This window comes from Solanum dulcamara, chromosome 5 (assembly GCF_947179165.1).
Source record: "Solanum dulcamara chromosome 5, daSolDulc1.2, whole genome shotgun sequence".
Taxonomy (NCBI): domain Eukaryota; kingdom Viridiplantae; phylum Streptophyta; class Magnoliopsida; order Solanales; family Solanaceae; genus Solanum; species Solanum dulcamara.
In genome coordinates this window covers 46,327,108-46,347,523 of record NC_077241.1, presented here as the reverse complement: position 1 = coordinate 46,347,523, position 20,416 = coordinate 46,327,108, and the positions used below count along the sequence as shown (strand labels likewise).

General features: G+C 35.7%; 1 protein-coding gene across 1 annotated transcript; it reads right to left on the bottom strand.

The window, feature by feature from the left end:
• Positions 1 to 14,119: 14,119 nt before the first annotated feature.
• LOC129890283 (uncharacterized) lies at positions 14,120 to 14,891 on the bottom strand. The gene is made up of 4 exons (XM_055965854.1): positions 14,883 to 14,891; positions 14,667 to 14,778; positions 14,341 to 14,494; positions 14,120 to 14,291 (listed from the first exon to the last, which is right to left on the bottom strand). The coding sequence occupies exons 1-4, from the start codon at positions 14,889 to 14,891 to the stop codon at positions 14,120 to 14,122; spliced, it is 447 nt and encodes a 148-aa protein (XP_055821829.1).
• Positions 14,892 to 20,416: the final 5,525 nt, after the last annotated feature.

Below are 20,416 nucleotides of genomic sequence, written 5' to 3'. Positions count from 1 at the left end.
AAATATTCTATCTTAGACGCACCCTAAAAGTCAAGAGAAAAAGTTAATTTTTGCTTCAGGTGACATTCCAACATTATACCCAACATAAGCACCTAAAGTACTAAATAGAATAGCTATTAGTTTTGTAATGGTGGGAGAAGGAAACTCGGATTCATTGGAAGCTATCCACGAGCCATAGAAAGTTCTTTGGGTCGTACAAGAATTAGAGTAATCTAGCTTTGATTCCTATTCTTGAAGGGGGAAGTCTACAGAGTAGTAAATGGCAGAAAGAAGGTTCTACAGTCTGTGGAAGGTCCCGTAGACCACTACCCTAAAGTTCCTTCCCCAAGGTACCTCCACGAGGAGGTCTCTGTGACTCGTAGGGGGTCTCATAGAACTTCTATGAGCCTTGTTCATATGACCCATAAATGGGTCTGCGGCCCGTATAAGGGACTAAATTAACTGCTTTATCACAGTCATTCGACCATTCCCTTCACATAATTGCTTCCAATCCTTAGAGCAGTTCAAGAGACAAGTTAGGGTTTTAAGAGCATTTATCGAGTTGTTCGGGTTTGGCCAAGAACATTATTTTTTCAAGTATGTAAGGCTATCACATTGTTGGACTAATTTTTTCCTCATTCCCTACATGTTCATAAAGTCAAGATTGAGTTTTAAGTTCGAGCTTCAAATTCCAATAAAGTAAATTCTTGAGTTATTTATATAAATTCTATTGATTTATTATATATTTTTAAATATACTTTGATGATTTTCATGAATTGAGTTTTGATATTATGAATTCATGTTTGTATACATATGAACCCTAGTTACTGTTTTGAGTAGAAGAATTATTATTTTAATCATATGGTTGAGAAAGAGTTGATCACGAGTTAAATTAAGTTTGAGAAGTCTCTTAATTATTATTTTGAGCATGAGTATTTTGCGTATAAATGAATTAAGTTTTGATACACTTAAACATCTATTTTTGAGATTGAACTGAGAAGTTAAAGTAATCTTTTAAATGATTATTGTGTTGAGATTTTATAAATCTTAAAGACAAGGCATGATGTGGATTTGAATGAGTCTTTCGTTGTCTATTTTCTAGCATGAGTTATAATATATTTTGAATGTCATATTTTGAAAAGTTGATTCATGTTTCAATGCATGATTGAGATGAGATGTTATTTATATTTAAGAGAAGAGATGATGATGAGAGAAGACGATGTAAACTAATGTAAAAGTCCAATGATACTCGATTAGATGCATTTTGAGTGTCTCACTTAATATATATGTATATGAGCATAATAATATTTTTGGGAGAAGTATTGACCACATTCTTGGGCAAGAGTTTAAATAACTCAATCTCCATAAACTACTTAGCCAATGTAGGGTAGGATCGTGTCGTTCATTTGGTGACTCCTCATTGTTGCAAAATAGGACTTTTATATGGATCTGAAGATGATGTGACATCCCATACTCTAGCAAAGTATTGGACAGATGTGATAATGACATCGCTTCGTTGTATCATCACTACCTCATAAGTGATAGTTGTGGATTATAAAATCTCCATAAGAAGTAATGTATTATATTTTTATATACTAAATTACATTTATTATTGCATACCATCTTTCAATGCTCTATTTTATTACATTGCATACTTTATTGAGTTGAGTTATTTTCAAAGTTGAGTATCTTGATGTAAGTTTCCTTTCAGCAATTTTACACACTCCTACATTTCATGTACTAACATCATTCGATCTGTATCATTTTATGATGAAGATACATGTGTTAGAGATCATCCACAAGCTCACCATTGAGGATCTTTCTTTGATAGTCTTTGGTGAAATTGCTTTGCATTTAGATGAGCTCCTTTACTTTCAATTTTCTTTCACTATGATAGTTCCTGTAAGGTACCCATGGGCTTGTCTCGACACCTTCTTTGTAGTTAGTAGAGGCTTCATAGACTAAGTATAGTGGATTTATATTGAGTCTTTCAGAGTCTATCTTAAAACTACAACTTTCACTATTGAAGTTATGATATTTGACTTATATCTAAATGAGTACATTAAGTTATTTTAAAGTTTTATGAGAATGTATGAGTTGTACATTTGATGTTACTCCTTTATTAAGTTTGATTCTTCAGCTAGGTGAGTTAGATAGTCCAAGCGGTTCGCTTGAGACCAATAATGGTTTTTCAATGCTGACTATATGCATGGTGTAGGCACGGGGTGTGAAATTTTCATGGGCTATTTTTCCCCTTTCCATGCATTGAATCATTCTTTTTTTTGGAACACAAGCTCAATAAGGCAAAATGAATCTTTTCATAGAGTCAGTTTTGGTATTTCCACAATCCCATTTTAGGCTCAATTTTGGATGTGCAATTTTCGTGTCAAAAAGTCTATGTTGAGATAGAGATCAATATTTTTTTAGCATGGTGGCAATTAGAGGTGATTTAGAGGTGAAAATCATCAAATTGGTGGATTTAGAGCACGCATGATCAACTTTGAGGTAGGTCACTATCTCCCACTTTGACTGAGCTTTATTAGGTACTATTTAATATGAAATACATATGATATAAGTTGGTATTTGCTAAGAGTAGGGTTTCCTCCTTCCATTCTATTTTCTCGATTCCCAATTGAACCTTAGATTAGAGTAGTCTTGCGAAATCCTTAGTTTAGGCTATGAGTCTGATTTGTGGTATTACCTTAGCATTATTATCCTTTTTAGGAAAGACTTTGATGGTCTTAGGCGAGGTTTGATCCTTAGATTCTTTAGCATGTGTTTTTTTGCCCTTATAGCTAGGCGTAGCTTCCGATAGGGCTAATTTTGAATGATATACCTCATTCTAGTGCTTGAGACCTCAGTGGTTCATAATAGCCATAGGTTTGACATATATTAGGTAATGCGTTGTTCCTAGAGATAGTTATTCTACTCATGATTTTGATCTATTCTCGATTACTTCTCTTTATGATTAGAGGTAGGCTTGTGATGCCTTATTCACTATTGTTATATTGTTGGGCTCAAGGTCGTGTTCAAGGAGTGATTGTAACCCAGGTTATTTTTTTTCCTTAGTAATGTGGTAAGATTTGGGATTACATTTATTATTGTATGTACTTTTTTTGGATCCTGGTGATGGCATGCTTGCATTGATTAAGCATTTTCATATATTTTGTGGTACGATCCTGATTCTTTTATTGAATTTTAACTACTGTTTTTAAGAAGTCACATTGTAACTTTTTTTCTATTAATAATTTTTAACGAGAGTCATACTATCAGGATCAATTAGACTCTGGTTTTGAGACTAATGAGATGCCGAGAATGTACTCTTTTTTCTACTGGCAAAATTAGAGGCATTGAGGATGCATTCAGATTTTTATTGATATTCTACATTGCGTTAACCTTTTTCTACATTGGATGCATCCGGGATGCTCTTAGTCTTTACTTGATGATTCGGTGCGGTGTCGCCTTTTTTTATATCAACTTAGCTACTCACTCTCCGATAGCGTGATAGAGATATTATATGTTATGTATAAGACCTAGTTCGGGCTAGGCAGTATATACAAACTTCCTGTATCTCCTATAGGCCTCTCTGGTTAGTGTACCATTAAACTAGATAAGGAATCTACATTGGCTTACCTAGGAGGTCGAGGTCTATACACTTGGCTATTGATGATTTCTGGGAGCCACCGATGATGCTAATGGTTTTTACTAGAAACTTGCATTCATCTGCATCACTTATAACCAACATGCTTATTTGTTGTTTGGTCTCCTTTATAAGGGCCGGGATATATTTTCCATTATTTGTACCTTTCGAGGGTATGGGCATCTAATCGATTATTGTTTGATTATTATTATGCTTATCTTATGTTATATTTGTAGTTGGTTAATAGGGGGATTTAGTCTGGATTTTTTGTTGGTATTCCCCTACTAGGCAGAGTAGGATTAGTCCATAGGTGATTATGTGATTAGTAGTAATCTTCGTATATCCCATTCTTGATTATTTGACTTTTATTGTGCCTTCTTATTGTAAATTGGTTGATGGCTTGCGCTCTCAGGTGTGTTCCTTGACTCTATTTCTTTTCTTCTTTATTCTATATCTTCACTCTCATTTCCTGTTTTACCTTCTATTAGATATTTTTTAGTTTCTTGTGTTGTACTTACCTTGTTTATATGTTATTTATACTTGCTTTATATGTGGAGCTTAGTCAACATATGCCTACTAAGTACCATTCATTTGGTACTCATACAACACTTCTGCATACTACAGATTATTATACGGGTTATAGCCGTTGATTTGATCTTGTGCAAAGTGGGTTTTGATTTGGTGATTTTGTGAGCTCTTGATGTTCGGAGTTACCTGTTTCCATCTACTTGGGCTAGGACTAGTCTTAATTTTCATTTGAGACAGTTTGTATTTATTTCTGTATTTATAAAAGCCTTGTATTCTTATTTTGATTAGATTCTCAAATATCGACTAATGTCAGGTGTTGGGAAGGTTCTTTGGATATGTACCTATGATGGTCCCTCTTTCATTTGTCTACTTTTATTTATTTCTCGTTTGCTTGATGGCTCATTTCTTCTAGATCCAGGCTATGGGTTAGGATTATCTACTGGTGGATTGGTGTAGGTGTCATTATGTCCCTAGAAATTGGGTCATAATAAATTGATATCAGAGCTCTAGGTTGACCGACATCATTGGTATGAGAGAAATGCCTAGCATAGTCCTGCGGATGGGTGAGGAGACATCCGTATCCTATCTTCAATAGGCTATAAGGCATTTCTAGGAAATTCTGCTATTGACTCCTTATCCCTTATTTTTCTTTGAATAACCTCTAAAACAACTTCTTATTTTATATCCACTCTCTCTTAGATTAATAACATGAGGTGTTCGATGGGCATGGATAGAGAATCAACACATCCTATGAAATTTTGGCACTTGGTAAGGCTAAAAGGCACTAGTCAGGCATAGACCTTGAGGTTGGGAGTATTCTTCAGCAAACAGAGAGTTTTGGGGCAGTCGAAGCTTCGATAGATTCATTGACTACCTTAGCTCCTCGAGGTTCAGTGTCAGGAGTCCCGAGTTCTTCTCAAGATACACCACTTAAATATGTGGTTGTTGGTGTAGTAGGTCCTTCTTAGGACAAAGTTGGGTTGATTGCTCCCTAATAGGGTTAGTCATTAGTTTTTGAGTATGTCTTGGTATTACTTGAGTGGGCAAAGCATTACCCTACATCTTCCTCTATGTATTAGGATATGAGCTAGGAGTTCATCAGGGGTTTTCTTTGCCACTCCGTTTGACATCAAAGCATTTGATTGCAGCTGGGTCTACCTTTCTATAGGTTGTGAGCCATATGAGCGTCATATAGTAGGCGTTCTTTAAGGCATACATAGATAGTGGTAAAAGGCCTCACTATCAGTACCTCATTGACAACATCCCACTTTGGAGTGAATATTAGTTCGGTGAGGGTCACATTCCATCTCGACCTATTAGGCTTGCAGTGATGGTGCCATAGGTTCTCAGAGTTTCTGAGGCATTTCATGGAGCCTATGAAAGACAGAGTTCAACTCAAATTTCTCAGAGTGAGCACATAGGGGCTTCGGGTGCTGGAGCTCATTTTATTCCAGTTGGCTCTTTCCAGTAGGTTGATATTCGTGGCAGTTTCTACTAGTTTAGAAAGGTAGGACACTTTTTAATGAGTGTCGTAAGAGGTCACCAGGTGAGTTCGTCATGTTCTTCTCACTGAATTTCAGACTATAGAGGTTTCTATGACTGTGGGGAGTTTGATCACTTGTCTAGGGAGTGCCCTAGGAAAGAATAGATCATTCAGACATTTTAGAGTTCTCCTACTCCCATGCTAGAGCAGTGGAACCTTATCGTATCTTTGGGGAGCTTGGCCACCAATCTAGAGAGTGTTCCCAGTATGGCACCAATGTGCGGTTTGCTCAACAGGGTCAGTATTATAGGTTTATGTTACCTCTAGTTAGAGGTAATGTTTAGAGTGTTGCTCGTGGTACTTTAGGTGTTCAGGTTGAGGTCGGTCATGATATATTCTATAATTCTATAGCTTGGCCAGAGGTTGAGGAACCAAGTATCAGTTATTCCATTTTGTTGGTTTGCCCTTCATTTCTTGTATTGTGTGGTTTTCATACCCATACGTTCTGATTTGACTTGTTATTTATCTCATGATCGTGGTGGCAACCTAACTTGGACTTTTTTTCTGTGTTTTAGTATGTTAGTGATTTCTTTTAGTAGTGGATCTGTTACACCCCACATCTTTGAACTCGAAAGGTCCCTTAAGTTACTTAGAAGCTAGTATGTGAGCCACTTAAGTTACGACACTATCAAACGGCTCTAAGGAAGGGAGAATGTGATACCCCATACTAGAGAAGGTTGGAGATGAAATCATAAGAGTCCGGAAGGAATTGGAGGCCAAGTAATGGGTCGTAGGACTCGATTTATCTACGTAAGCTACTAACTTGGAAGTCTTACACACTTAAGCTATTGGAGTACGTACCAAGCTTGGGTAGCATGGGTTACATAGGCTCTTAAAATAAGACGAGATTACGAACCTACGAGAGGGAGCAAAAACTAGTTTCCGAACTTACGAAAGTGAAGCAAGCAAGTGACAAGCAAGAAGGTGACAAGCAGGCAGGTGACTCACCTACTTGGGATGGACCCCACGCTTCCACGTGGCAGCTTTGTGTTGGAATCTTGGACGAGGTGTTACCCTAGGAGGCTGCCACGTGTCACCCTAGGGGGCTGCCATGTGTCACCTCCTAAGGAGGTGTATATATACATGTTGGATGACTCTTTAAGTTATTTTCCATCCAAAAACATCAGCCAAATGAGAGGAAAAACGTGAAGAACCAAAAGGAACAAGGCAGCAACGTTTTTGAAGAATTAAAGGTGAGTTCTTTGATTTTTCCTCCGTGAATTAATTAGATACGGTGTTCCTCAAGCACGTGGAGATGTATATATGTATATATATGTATATGATGATGACTAAGGCATCGTTTCTTTAACCTTACGCCTAGAAACTTGAAAGAAAGTTGAAGGAAAAAAATGTTAAGAACTAATTAACCAACCCGTTTTTGGAAGGGACTGTTGTTGGTAATATTAGTATAACTTCTTGTATACAGATTAGTTTCGAATGATTTAATATGTTTTGGAAAGGTATTTCATGGGTATATAACTTTCATTTAGACTCCAAAATCCAGTTTGACTTGTAGCAGCTCGAAAAAGGGTGATGAAGTGTAGAGGAGGTACTGCCCAGATTTGGTTTTGGAAATCCTACACGGACAGCTGTGAGTATTTTGGTCATATCATTTTGTACAAAATTGATGTAGGGATGATTCGAAATTGTTTGCGACCCTAAGACACATGTATATAACTTTCATGAAGGAAGTAAATCCTGTTTCCCTCCATTACCCCTTCGAAACGAAGCGACAAGGTAAAATAGTAAGCTGTCCAGATTTCACATTTTGGATAGTTTTGGCGAGTTTGACAAGTTTAATGTAAGGTAAGGCCTTTCCTTTTAAATTGGAGTTTATGGTATTGCTATATGGTGTATTACACCCCTTTTATTCTGCTGGAAGTTTAAGAATGTCGTAGAAATGCTCGACGTTCGAAATAAACTAAATTGGAGTCGCTAGAAGTGAATTGTCATCGAAATAAAGTGTCGTTCTTGTGAGTTGCTGCTGCAGGGGTGTGGCTTGTTTTTGCAGGGCCTGAATATGTCCTAATGTGGGTTAGAGTACTGCTGGTCGAAGCCACATGACCCCTCGTTACGTATAACTAAAGGCGTCACAAAATAAAGGCTAGACGCCCTATTTTGATATCGTGTTTTTGAATAAGTCGTTTGGAGTTTATGTTGTATATTGTTGGTATGAATTGCTGCAGGTTGTTGTTGTTGGTTGGCGGTAGGTATTAGTGACCTAATTGGAAATTTAGATAGGGCACATTACAGGGGAGGTGCTGCCCATTTTTCGTCGACGCCTTAGCGAATAACAAAACTAGTCGGGGAAACGACTAAGGAAATAGATTCCATTAATACTAAGGTGTAACCTAAGATGCTGGAAAGTTAAGAGGGGTTGATATTTATATTACTTTCATGTTGAATAGGTTCAAAGGACGGCGAGGCAAGCAGGATAAGGAATAATTCAGACAAGATATGTAAAGCTTTATCTTGGCATGTTTTGGTATAAGTTCGTACAGCTATCTTTCTTTCCGTTTGGCAATGTTTAGCCTTAAGTGAATTGTATAGGAAGTGTGGGGATAATTCCATTCCCAGAATTCCGAGTATGCCCCATAACCCCTCTCCACTGTTCAGTATTAGAGTTCCTGTGAAGATTAAGTATTGCCTGGTAGGGCTTCTATGTGTCAGAATGTAATGTATGGGAAGCTATCTCTCATTTTCATTAAGGTGTATTTGATACAAAAATGAGGTTACAATGCCATAGTGGTTCCCCGAGCCCCGTGAAGGGCCGGGTACGAAATATGTATAGGAAGATCACCTGAAGGAAAATACAGACTATATAGAGCTTATTCTCTTTCTTCTTGTGGGGCATGTCCTTGTCTTAGTTGTAAGTTGAATCTGATCTGAACTCCGAGGTAAATCCATTCTTAAACATCTCTTAATTACTTCTGAATATTAAACTCCTATAGTAGTTGAACTACTTTCCCTGGAAACTTTTATACGTTAAAGAGGTAACAAATGTACAGGCTCTACGTCCTAAGGACTATAAGGTAATAAGTGTTCTGATTCCATAAATGATTTGGCCCTATGTTAATACATGTCCAGGGCCTCCGAGATTACTTTTGAGACAACCCATAATGGCATTTAAGGGACACTCGAGATGACTACACCGTTACTCGGGTTCTCAAATAAAAGCTTAAGTTTCTTATTCTGTCGAGTCTTTGATAATGATTTAAATTGCATATAGTTACTCACTACTCTACTCGTGTATATTGTAACACTTTTTTCCCTGAGTCCCGGGCCAGGATATGTTCTCGTGCACAGTTCACTACATTATTCTCTGAGTCCCTCAATAGAGGGCAAGGATACGTGTATAGATATATGATGATGTGTTGTAATAAGGTGGTGATGGCACTGGGGCCATGATGGTTTTACAGTGGTGATTCACCAGACCCCCGAAAGGGCCGGCTATATGATATGACTCGAACATGCATGTTTTTGTAATTCACAAAGTACAGGTACAGGTTTCTGAATTGATATCTTATCCCCTGTTTCTCTATCTCAGATATGCTTCCAGTTGTATTATATTATGTTTTACATACTCAGTACATATATCGTACTGACCCCCTTTATCGGGGGGCTGCGTTTATGCCCGCAGGTATATATACAGATTTTGGGAGTCCGTCAGCTTAGGATTCAATGCAGCTCAGTTAGAAGAGGCTCTATTGTATCGGGGCCTAGTTTCTGGTACTGTCCATAGATGTATAAAAATTATTTCGTCCATTCAGGGGTACGACGGGGGCTCTATCCCGCCATATGTTGTCATTTATATGTTTAGAGGTCTGCAGACATGTATATGTGGGTTGTATAAGTTAGTTTGGTTCAGCTAGGTCTATATGATATATTATACATGTTATTATGTTATGGCAGCCTTGTCGACTTGCGTGCCCTATCATGTTGTGATACAAATAAAAAGGGCTACAAGTATATGTAAATATTATCGCCCAGTCGGGCTTTGTTACATGATATTGTTTTATTTACAGTTCAATGTGACCACAGCTGATAGATATGTGTACGGAGGGTCCAGGTCGGCTCCCAGTCACGACCTATGGAGTTGGGTCGTGACAGGATCGACTAGGATGACTTTCTATGTTGAGAAGTAGCAGTTAATCCCCGTGCTTTTGCCTTGGTGGTTGTGTTATGAGTTTGCAGATGGTCTAGTTAGTATTTCCTTTTTGTCTTAGTTACTGTTGCTTTCGTTTTGGTGTCAAACCTTGTTAGATAGGTGGCTAGACTAATTTTTTTAGTTTGGAAAGTTGTGGTTGTTGGACCTAGTTGGCTTAGAAGGTCATCTTTGTTGTGTGTCGTCCCTTTGGATTAGTGGTTAAGTAGCTCCTCGTACTATTTTTCATAACTAGCTTTAATTTAATTAATATTTCTCTTCTGCCATCATGGTTTTCTTGGCTTAGACAACTATCTTTGTTTCTTGGGATTGCATAGTTTGTAGTTGAGAGGTTGGTTGTTGAGGAAGTGTGTGAATGAAGGTTTATCCTTTTGGGAGTTATGGTAGATCCCGCTTGTCCATACCTTCCAGTTACTTATTAGTGTTTATAGCACTAAGGTTGTGAAGTTGAGGTTTGCTTTTTTGACCAACATGGTTGGTTTCTCTATAGTAGTCTTTGTGTTTTGGTTTAGTAGACGCTTAGAGAATTGTGGTTGTTGGGGTTGTGAGAAGGGTAGCATATCTTTATTTGGTATTATGGTAATCCTAGTTGGCCATATATTCCCTTTTGCCTAGTCTTATTCTCGGTTGTAAAGTGGTAGTCCATTCGTTCAATCTTTTGAAATCGTCTCTTTTAGGGGGTTTTGGTGCTGACTCTGGCTAGTTAGAAATTTAGGAAATGTGATCTCTCGTTGTACCTTGTTACTGCTGTTGTTGGTTTTTTTCAGGTTCTATGGGTAGCTCTCGTAGCTTTGTTTTTCACTTGGAGTTGAAGTAGTGGTTTTCATTAGTGGCTTCAGATGTAGCATAAGTTGGAGGATGGGAAGATTCCTATAAGGTTCATTTTCAGGATGGGATCAAAGTAATTTTTGGAATCTATAGCTTGGTTCTTGTTTAGATAGAAGGTTTGCTTTCACCATACTCGGTAGCTTGCGGTGTTTGTGGATGAGAGTTGATTTCGTTGGAGTATTATCGATTGGTTTTCTATGTCTAAATTACACCTACTAACTTGGTTTTCCTTGGCTAGTAGGATTGGATCAGATTTTCTCTTGCCGAGTAGTTGTGGGAATATGGTGTTGAATTTTTAGGAGTTCTTATGTTAGAAGAAACTTACTGGAGATGGGCTCAGTGCGGCCTTGTCGTTTACAGGATGAATCATCTTTTGCAGTGGAGTATATAGGTTTAGAAGATTGTGTTTCAACTTGGATTGTTGTTCTAGAAGTTGGAATTGGAATTTTGGGATTTGCTCTAGGTTGAGTTCCTTGTTTTAGTTGGTGTTACTCCTATATGTTTAGATAGAGTATATAACTCCTTTGAAGTTTTCATAGTATGGTTCTATAAGAAAGTTTCAGGTGGTGTTGGAGATTTTGCGGTTAACTAAAGACCGACAGAATGCTCTGGTGGCTAGAACATGTTGCATTTGGAGCTTAGGGTAAATATTTTGAATTGTGAGTTAAGTTGCATCTTCCATGGTCATGTGTTTCTCATTTCGGTGGTTTTAGTGTTGTTTTGATTTTCCTAAGATCGATCTGGTGCTTTTAGTAAAGTTCGAGTTTGTTGGGCGAGAGTTGGAGCCCAAAAAGGGAATTGGAGGAATTTTGGAGCCTTGAATTGAATTTGAGGATTTTTCTCTCAGCATGAGTTTGGTGATGGCGTTGTTCGATCCGAGAGGGTGTCTGAGGTTCAAGAATAGCGTACGGGCTCAGTATCCTTGTATTTTTGTGCCTTCAAGTTTTAACTGTCCTTCCCGCGAGCAGAAGCCCTTTTTGTAATGGATATTGTAATGACCCTCTAGGTATTTTCTTCCATTTTACTATCTTTTCAATGCTTAGATCTTACCTTTAGCGACCCCCGACCATTTATGATTTCTGGCACTGAAAGTTTGGTCGCCTAGTCGTTTGTTTGATTTTATGCCAGTTTTTATGTTTTGGAGCTCTTGGAGTTTGAACGATTGACTACAGTCGAAACTCTAGGAAAATGATCTTAGAATGGAATTTTGATGGTTCCATCAGCTTCAAAAAGGGTCATTTTTTGCTAGTGGCATGGTTGACTCTCTTCCTGTTACCTTCGGTGCGAGTTTGAGCTATTAAGAATTTTAACATTTTAGCTTTGGCCTAAATTTGACCTTGGTCAACATTCTTGGAAAACGTGTTTGAATTGAAATTCCGTTAGTGCGGTAGCTCCTGAATGTTGAGTTTGATCTAGAACAACCCACTACAACATATTTGCCCTCCATCCATAGTTGAAAAATGTGGCCTAAATTATAAATAAGTGTGGCCTTTGATCAAAGGTTACACTTTTTGACCTATGACAATGATTTTAAGGGGGTGGCCTAAACAAGCGTTACCTTTTCCATAAGGCAACACTTTTCAAGAGGAAAAAAACTACGGTATGTAAAAAGCGTTGTCTTTGCATTTATCTATGACTACGCTTTTGCATGCAATCTACGAGCACGCTTTTCGTTCTCTAAAACGACACTTCAAAAGTGTCACCTTTAATTCTTTATAGGCCACACTTTATATTCGTTGCTTATATTTTAACATATGACCACACTATAAAAATGTAGGCAAAAGTAATTGTGCCAGTAACTATGGCCACATTTTTTCACTTTACCCTCTAATCTAAATTGTTTAGAGTATTATTAATATAAAATATTTATACAAGCTAAGCCATGACAATTTTATGATTAAAAATTATAATATAATAATCACAATTATTTTTAAATATTTTTATTATTATGTTATAGATCTTGAATCCATTTTTTAACTAAGAAATTTAAAGCATTACATAAAATAATAAACAAAAAAATTTATTAAATGCAAAAAACATTGAAATATTCTAATACTTTTTCTACATAACAATTAGTAATGCAAATTGCTTCAAAGTGTGCTTGTACTACTAATAAAATTTACAAAATCAAATGTATTCATATAGTATCATGAATAAATTAAATCATAAATTAACAAATGTATTAAATCATAAATTAACAAAACTCTTCAACTGAATCAAATTAACTTTCTACGATCACCATTTTCAATTGCATCATAATATGTTTCCTACATGTTCAAAGTGAAATTGATACTTAGATAGAAAGCAAGTACAAAATATTTTAAAAAATGTTTAAAGTATGATTCAACAATATTAGTAAAGTAAATTCTCCATTGATCATAGAAGTACCAATTATATTTTTTCAATGTAACAAGCTTATCAATATAGAATGTACTAAACCTTTCTAGTAATTTATAAGAATCACAATGATATGCAAGTGCAAAGATACTCACTTAATGTTCTATTCTAACCAATGAAATGAACAGGTACTAACAATTTGCAATATATTATAAAAAGCAATTTGAGTGCACATTCATATATAATTCCTCAAATGTTACTAAAGCAATTGAACTGAAGAAACAATTTTGCACCCTTGTTTCATATAAACAGCGCATGACACCACTAGAGGAGCACAAATGCTCAAGGCGCTGCAAGGATATAGTGCAAGGATCGTAGAACCAGTGAGAGCTAAAACTGAGCAATGATCACAAAAGAAGAAAATGACGCAACAAGTCAGAATAGAGATGGAAGAACTTCAAGCTTCTCACGATTTCTGGGAAAATCGATCCCTTAACTTTTCTCGTTAAATTCAGTCTTTACAGTCATCCGTAAGAATCTGATTCTTGGTTTTCAGTGACATGTTGAACAAAGTATTTTGGATTTAAAACAGATCACTATATTATTTCTTGAAAAGTATCTCATTTACTTGGTTCTTGCAAGTGGAAGAATGGAAAGACAAAGCATAAACATTTAAAACCAAGGCAAAGGATATGCAGTGTGAATTAACTGCAGATAGACACTACAAAAGAGAGTTTATTTTGTGGAAGGCAGTGAGCTATAGATATGCAAAAACACATGAAAATAAGGCTGAAATTTGGCACAAAACTGCAGAAAAATTCAATATAGATTACAGAAATGCAAAAATACAATACAAAAATGCAGAAACACAATGAAGAAAATCAGAACACTGCATAACTGAAAATGTTGTACGTATCTTAGTATTTTGTACCTATATACGTTAATCTATAATTTTTTACACTTTGACAACATACACAAATTAGTTTATTAGATAAATCTGGCGCTTATTAAGGATATATAGTCAAACTGATAGTACCTTGGTAAGAATCGGACCATGTGTGGATATAGAGGAATGTGGAAGATTTTGGCCTCTTGAAACCTACGCGCTACTTGAACCGATCATACATGGTAGGTTAGATCCAATACACCCATTTGCATCCTCAAGGTTTTGTCTAGGGTTATTTTTTATCAAAACTTTCATGAGATGTCGCAGTTGTTGCAATTCTTGTACTTCTTCCACCAAACCTTGCAGTTTCTCAATTTGTTCACTTCTTCCTTCAATTTTTTAACTTCTTCCTTAAATGAAGAGATTTCATCAACAGTTTTTGTTTGATTTTGATGATTTCCTCATCTTTCTTTAGAGAAGTTGTTGTAACAGATCTACCATAGTATCGAACTCGATCAGGCTGCTCATTTTCAAACACTGCCTTAAATGAGTCATCTGCTGTTTCCCCCGAGTTTTTACGATTTTGAAGTTTAGCCCATAAGAAATATATTAAGGTTTGACTTGATAAAGTAAGATGAGAACTAAAAGGCCAAGAATTTTATCATAAGCAGGCTAGAAGCAAACATTTGAATTACTGTACACACATGATTACTTCTTTCAAAAGTTAAGTCTTTAAAAAATAATTGATGGATAAAAGCATTACTTACTATTACAACTTTGGTTTCAGGATCAAGTTGCTTTCCATTTTTCATACCAGTTGCAATAAACATTCCGGACTTTGATGGTTCTTCATTGTTCTCTTTGGTTGCACTCTACAAAGTATGTTTAAAAAAAGAGTAAGCAACAAACATGTATTCTAACAAAATCTAAAAAATATAAATAAAAAATATTTTTTTGCAAAGTTCTAAACTGATACCAATGCCATGCGTACTCTTCCAAAATTAACAGGCCCCCATTCGATGCCTCCTTTTTTGTTTCTTTCTATTTTGTGAATTTAAAGAACACATGGCCTAAAATTTATAAAAATAAAAATATTCATTAAAGAAACATACTGCACATAATATATGTATATGGGGCAAAAAATCGAGTGCATTATTTGTATCTCACTTTAACTGCTAGAAGCTCCCAATACTCTATTAACTGGCTGAATTGAACTTCTGGTATCCAACTAGGACAATTTTTTAGCCTATCTTCCATTGTGTTATACTTATCAAAATAATTATCCTTAACATAGCTCTTGTGTAACCTCCAACACTACAAGAAATAAAATTTATTGTGGTTCCATATATCGCTACAAAAAGATCCACAGTTGCTGTTAAAGGTATATAGCAGCAACAATTGCTCCGTTCGTAGTAGTTCCATAAGTAAAGTTATTTATGAAGATTAAATAATGTCGCCACAATAAAAAGTCATCTGTGGCGACATAATTCGTCACAATATATAAACAAATATGCCACAAAAAATAATAATTTGCAACACAAATATTTAGAAAGTCGCTCCTAAAATATGACGTTTAGTGGCAACATAGTTACCACAAAAATTTATAAGCTAACTGTGGCAACTTTTATGTCGCTCCTAAAATATGACCTTTAGTGGCGACATAGTTGCCACAAAAACTTATTGCTAACTGTGGCAACTTTTATGTCGCTCCTAAAATATGACCTTTAGTGGCGACATAGTTGCCACAAAAACTTATAAGATAACTGTGGCAACTTTTATGTCGCTGATAAATATTGATATTAATTAGTAGCGTCTCTTATCGTTGCAAAAAAGTATAAACTATTAGCATCAACTTTTATGTCGCTGCTACACTTAATTAATTAACAACGACTTCTTCCGCCGCAACATCCACTAAATATTAGTGGCCACTTTTATGTCATTACAAAAGATAATATTCATCTCGTTACTAAAGAACAGTATTTAGTGTTTTAAAATCAAATTCTCTAAAATTATTATATAGATATTAAAAACATCTATTTCACAAAATTAAAATAGAAGCATTTCCAAGTACGTACATATTAGCTAGTACTTCAGTTATCATTGTATCTATATACATATGATAACAAAAAAAAAATCATGTATGCATATACATATATATGATCGAAAAGTAAAAACTTCCATTGCACGCCTTAAAACTACTTCTTGATTGGGCCCCATTGCATAAGAACCTTGTTCCTGAAAATAGAAAAATACACAATCAATTTTTTATTCGCATAATCCAATCAAATGACTCGAATAAAATTGGTACTTCAAAGTTGTTTTCAGGGGATGAGACAATTCCTACACCAAGTTTTACGATGATGTGGTTGAGCAAACTCAATTGGGGACACAGATCAGTACAATAGCCATAGATATTAATGAAGAGAAATCCAGCAAAACCAACACCAAGAAAATTGAGCAAACACAAAAAACTTCCAACAATCTTCCACCTAAACCAAGAGAAGCTTTCCCAAAAGTGTCCTCTAGATAATGATGAGGTTGTTGATAGCTTATCAGAAGCCTTCACGTATTTCCAGTAAATAGATGAACTTGCAGATGTCTTTGGTGATATAACAGAAAGGGTCAATCTTTCACCAAGAGGGGGATCCTCTAACAATGGAGGAAGGGCACCATCGAGGGGTAGAAATCAAAAGAATACAGGACACTAAACAGGAAAGCTCAAGTAGTCCATAACAGATCTGCTAATGAAATTGATGGATTCACTTACTATTGATAACTAAAGTAGTTCTTATTGGCCATAGGCCATAGCTTTGTTGGATTCGGCATCTCTAAAGACATGAAAAGCTTTCCAGAAAACATTTCAGTTGTTGTATTTATCTAATAACTAGTCCAACTTTCAATGTAACTATTTTCTACACTAAGGTAATAATTTATTAAATTCCAAAGGAGCAAGAGAAAGTACCTATGGCATTCTAGTCATAATAGCAGTCATTTGTTCTTGGAACATCTTGTCTACCTCGCCTTTCATGTGTTCACGCTCCTCTTCAAATTTTTTCTCTAAATCTTCTTTCATATTGTTTTTTAAATAAGCAGTCATTTGTTCACGTTCTTCTTGTAACTTTCGATCCATATCAGCTTGCATCTCTTGACGAATACTTTCCATTGCCGAAGATACACTTGCCTCTATGTCTGCCTTATGTAGTTGAGTCTTTTTAGGAGGTTTCTTTCCATATTTTTTCCCCGAACATAGCTTGATCTCTCACCGAGAACTAATGATAAAATCTCATCCCTAGTCATGGGATGCTCGATCTCTTTAGATTGTTGTTCAACAACAAGTTATTGAAGCTGACCCTACAATAATATGTAATTATTTCACCAAAACATAACGTACATATATTGAAAGTAACTTTGGACTTTCTTTGGTCCAACTTTTGGACTTCTTCAATTGCAAACATGTATTCTGAGAAGAAAATTTCCCTGCAGATACATTGTCCAAATGCAGTCATATGCTTGAACATACACAATATTTCTATAATTTTCAGCAACTACCATAAGAAACTAAGGGCTACATCAAGTTTGGCAAGCTAGGGATGGCAAGTTTTAGAAGAATAAAACTAAAGAGGATCAAACAACCTCCTTGAACTCTTCTTACAACTTTAGTGTTCTAACTTCTTCTTTTTCAATTTGGATGTCTCTATTTCATAGCTATCTACTTTAAAGATTTAATAGTTAGGACCTTTATAAAGGGGAGAATCTCCCTTGTTTATAGATTTTCTAGACTAAACAACTTATCATTAGAGATAAGGACTAGAGTAGGTATTTCTTCTTGATCCAACACTTGGAATTCCTCTCTTGTTTGCTTCCATTATGCAGGTAAATAAAGTGCTACATCATTTGATGACTTTGTTTCGGAATTGCAGTATACATCTAGAACCTGCATGTTGATTTAGCATGGTGCAATGGAGTGGATTACTACATCAATATCTAAGTTTACTGAAGAGCTGCAACATCCAACAACAAATACCTCAACTACACAACCATGTACACATCTATAATACAACCATCCTTGGAACCTTCAGCATCCAACAACCTGCAACACCTTATAACAGTCATCCTCACCTTCACCTTCAAAACCTGCATAAATATAGCATAGGCAGCTACAGTTAAGTCCTCAATGGTGTTCTCATTTCCATGTCTTCAAGGGTGTTCATTTACATAGACAAAGCAACTTTACAGCTGATGTTTTTCCCAAACATAGCCACAAATCCAAAGAAGAAAGATTACATAATGCGTCTCAACCCCTGACTGCCACGAGGGATGGGAGCCTCGGGGCAAGGTCCGTTACCCATAAAAAAAGTAACTTGTAGTAGATCAAAAATATAATAAGGTAATGGCTTTAGGGAATTACATGAATCTGTTGGGATTGCGGATCCAACCATATCCGTTCTCCGTTGATATTTTTACGTGTATGCTGAATCTCTCAGACTTTATCTGGTGTTTCTTTTTTTCTTGATTCAGGATTTCTCTACAATATAGTTCAATAAAAAAAATATAAGCAAATAATCATATAAATAACAAGAAGTATATGTAATTATAGAAAAACAAATGTCTTTTCACCATAGATTTCTCTACATCTACAAATGATTATGTCCCATAAGAATTCTTAGTCATCTGTTTTTCTCTATTTTTTTGTTTCTCTCACTGACAACCTGTACTAAAGCAAGAGATCAGAAAATATTTATGCTAGTGTAGATAGCTACTAAAAGATGGCATGTTGTCCATATAAGCATATGTCTAAGATTATAGACTGGACAACAATGTTTTGGTTATAATGAAGTTACTTTGAATTGCTCACTGTCAAAATACTTAACTAGGTATTTCCAGTCCTCCACCTAAACATCCTCAGGTCGATGAGACAATCTTTCTTCATCAGTATCATAGGCAGAGTAAGAATTATGCAATCTAGCTTTCCATGCCCTAAAAAGTCTTTGCAAAGTGCTTATCACAAAGCCTTGTAACTTATGTTCTCGCAATCCACCACAAACTTAAAATTTGTCTTGAACATATTATAATATTAAATTTGATAAATTAAGTAATTTAAAGGCAATAAAAATGGAAAGTAATTTATTATCTTAACCTTATACCACATTGCTTCTCCATATTTTAAAATAATCTTCTGCCAATTTCCATCTCGAAATGAGATACTACTCCTCATGATCAAGCCACAGTAATTAAGAATATCTCTAGTACCAGAACCCACAGCTCTATCAATGTCATCTGAAATAATAATATTGATTTTTCTTCCATACTTGGTTTTAATATCAACCGTCTTAGATTTATATTTTCCTCTTCCTCTCTTTTTATTGATGCGAGAAACTGCAAAGCAATAATATTGTTTAAAGCACAACATTGTGTTTTGAAAAAAGCAGCCCGATGGTGAACTTGAGAACTATATACAATTATGGCATCTTAGAATATCCACTAAAAGCTTATAGATTTAGGATTTTCACTGTTGTATTTTTCATGAAGAGTAAGCTTAGAATATCGTCTTCTTTTTTCAAGTTAAAGCTACATATGAGTTTATATATTTTAAGAAATAGATCAAAAGAAGATTATTAAATGAGTTTCTATATCCGCATCCAAGAAAGAACGAAACTAGTTAAGCCTCTATCAAGTATGAAAATAACGTCAGAGAAAGTTTTGGATATTAAAACTGCGAACATACCACACGATGAAGGGAACTAGCAGAATTAGAAGAAGAGAAACTGCCAACATTTTAGGTTAATTTATCTCACTGCAGAACTCCACCCATTAGTCTATTAGATCCTTGAACATTTAAATTACCAGAACTAGTGTTTGTAGTCAAATTTAGTCGAGAATCAAGACCAGGTACAGATAATCCTGCACCACTAACTAGGGACGTGGACTAACCTGCACCAGTTTCAACCTCCGGGGAGGACGTATACTTTCTTCTATATTTCTGGATGATTGTGTCTCTAGAGATGTTCTTTGGATAGGGTCACTTGATATTTGTCTTATCTACTGAGGTCCTTGCCTTGGGTTAGATGATTTCTCTGTCTGCAAAGGTCCCTGGCTTGGTGGTATTTGTGGCTGAGATGCAGTTCCAAGACTTTCTCATCCTTGAAAATTTTAACGTCTAGTTCTTATACCGCCTCTTCCACTATTACCTCATCCAGTTCCTTTCATTTCCTGCAACATATGATTAAAAAGGAGAAGCATAAGATTCAGAAATTAAAGATGATAAAACATATGTCTACCAGCTAAAGAAAATATCAATTCCTAAAACAACATATTAGATCAATAAATTAAAAAATGTGCGACATTTTGCTAACACCTATAGCTTCTTTGATGGAAATGTAACACATTGATTCAACTTAAAATATTGATTCTATTTATAAATTTGTAGCTACAAGCGTTATGAATTAATTTTATGTCAACCTAATCAAAATAAAATACAGAAAACTTATCAAAACAAGATGTAGATAGATA

Excerpts from the sequence above, each read along its gene's own strand:
- LOC129890283 (XM_055965854.1), bottom strand. Across the intron at positions 14,495-14,666 it reads CAAAGTTGTAATAGTAAGTA|TTCAAAATCGTAAAAACTCG; the intron begins ATGCTTTTATCC and ends TATGGGCTAAAC. Across the intron at positions 14,292-14,340 it reads ATCAAAATCAAACAAAAACT|AAGTGAACAAATTGAGAAAC; the intron begins GTTGATGAAATC and ends AATTGAAGGAAG.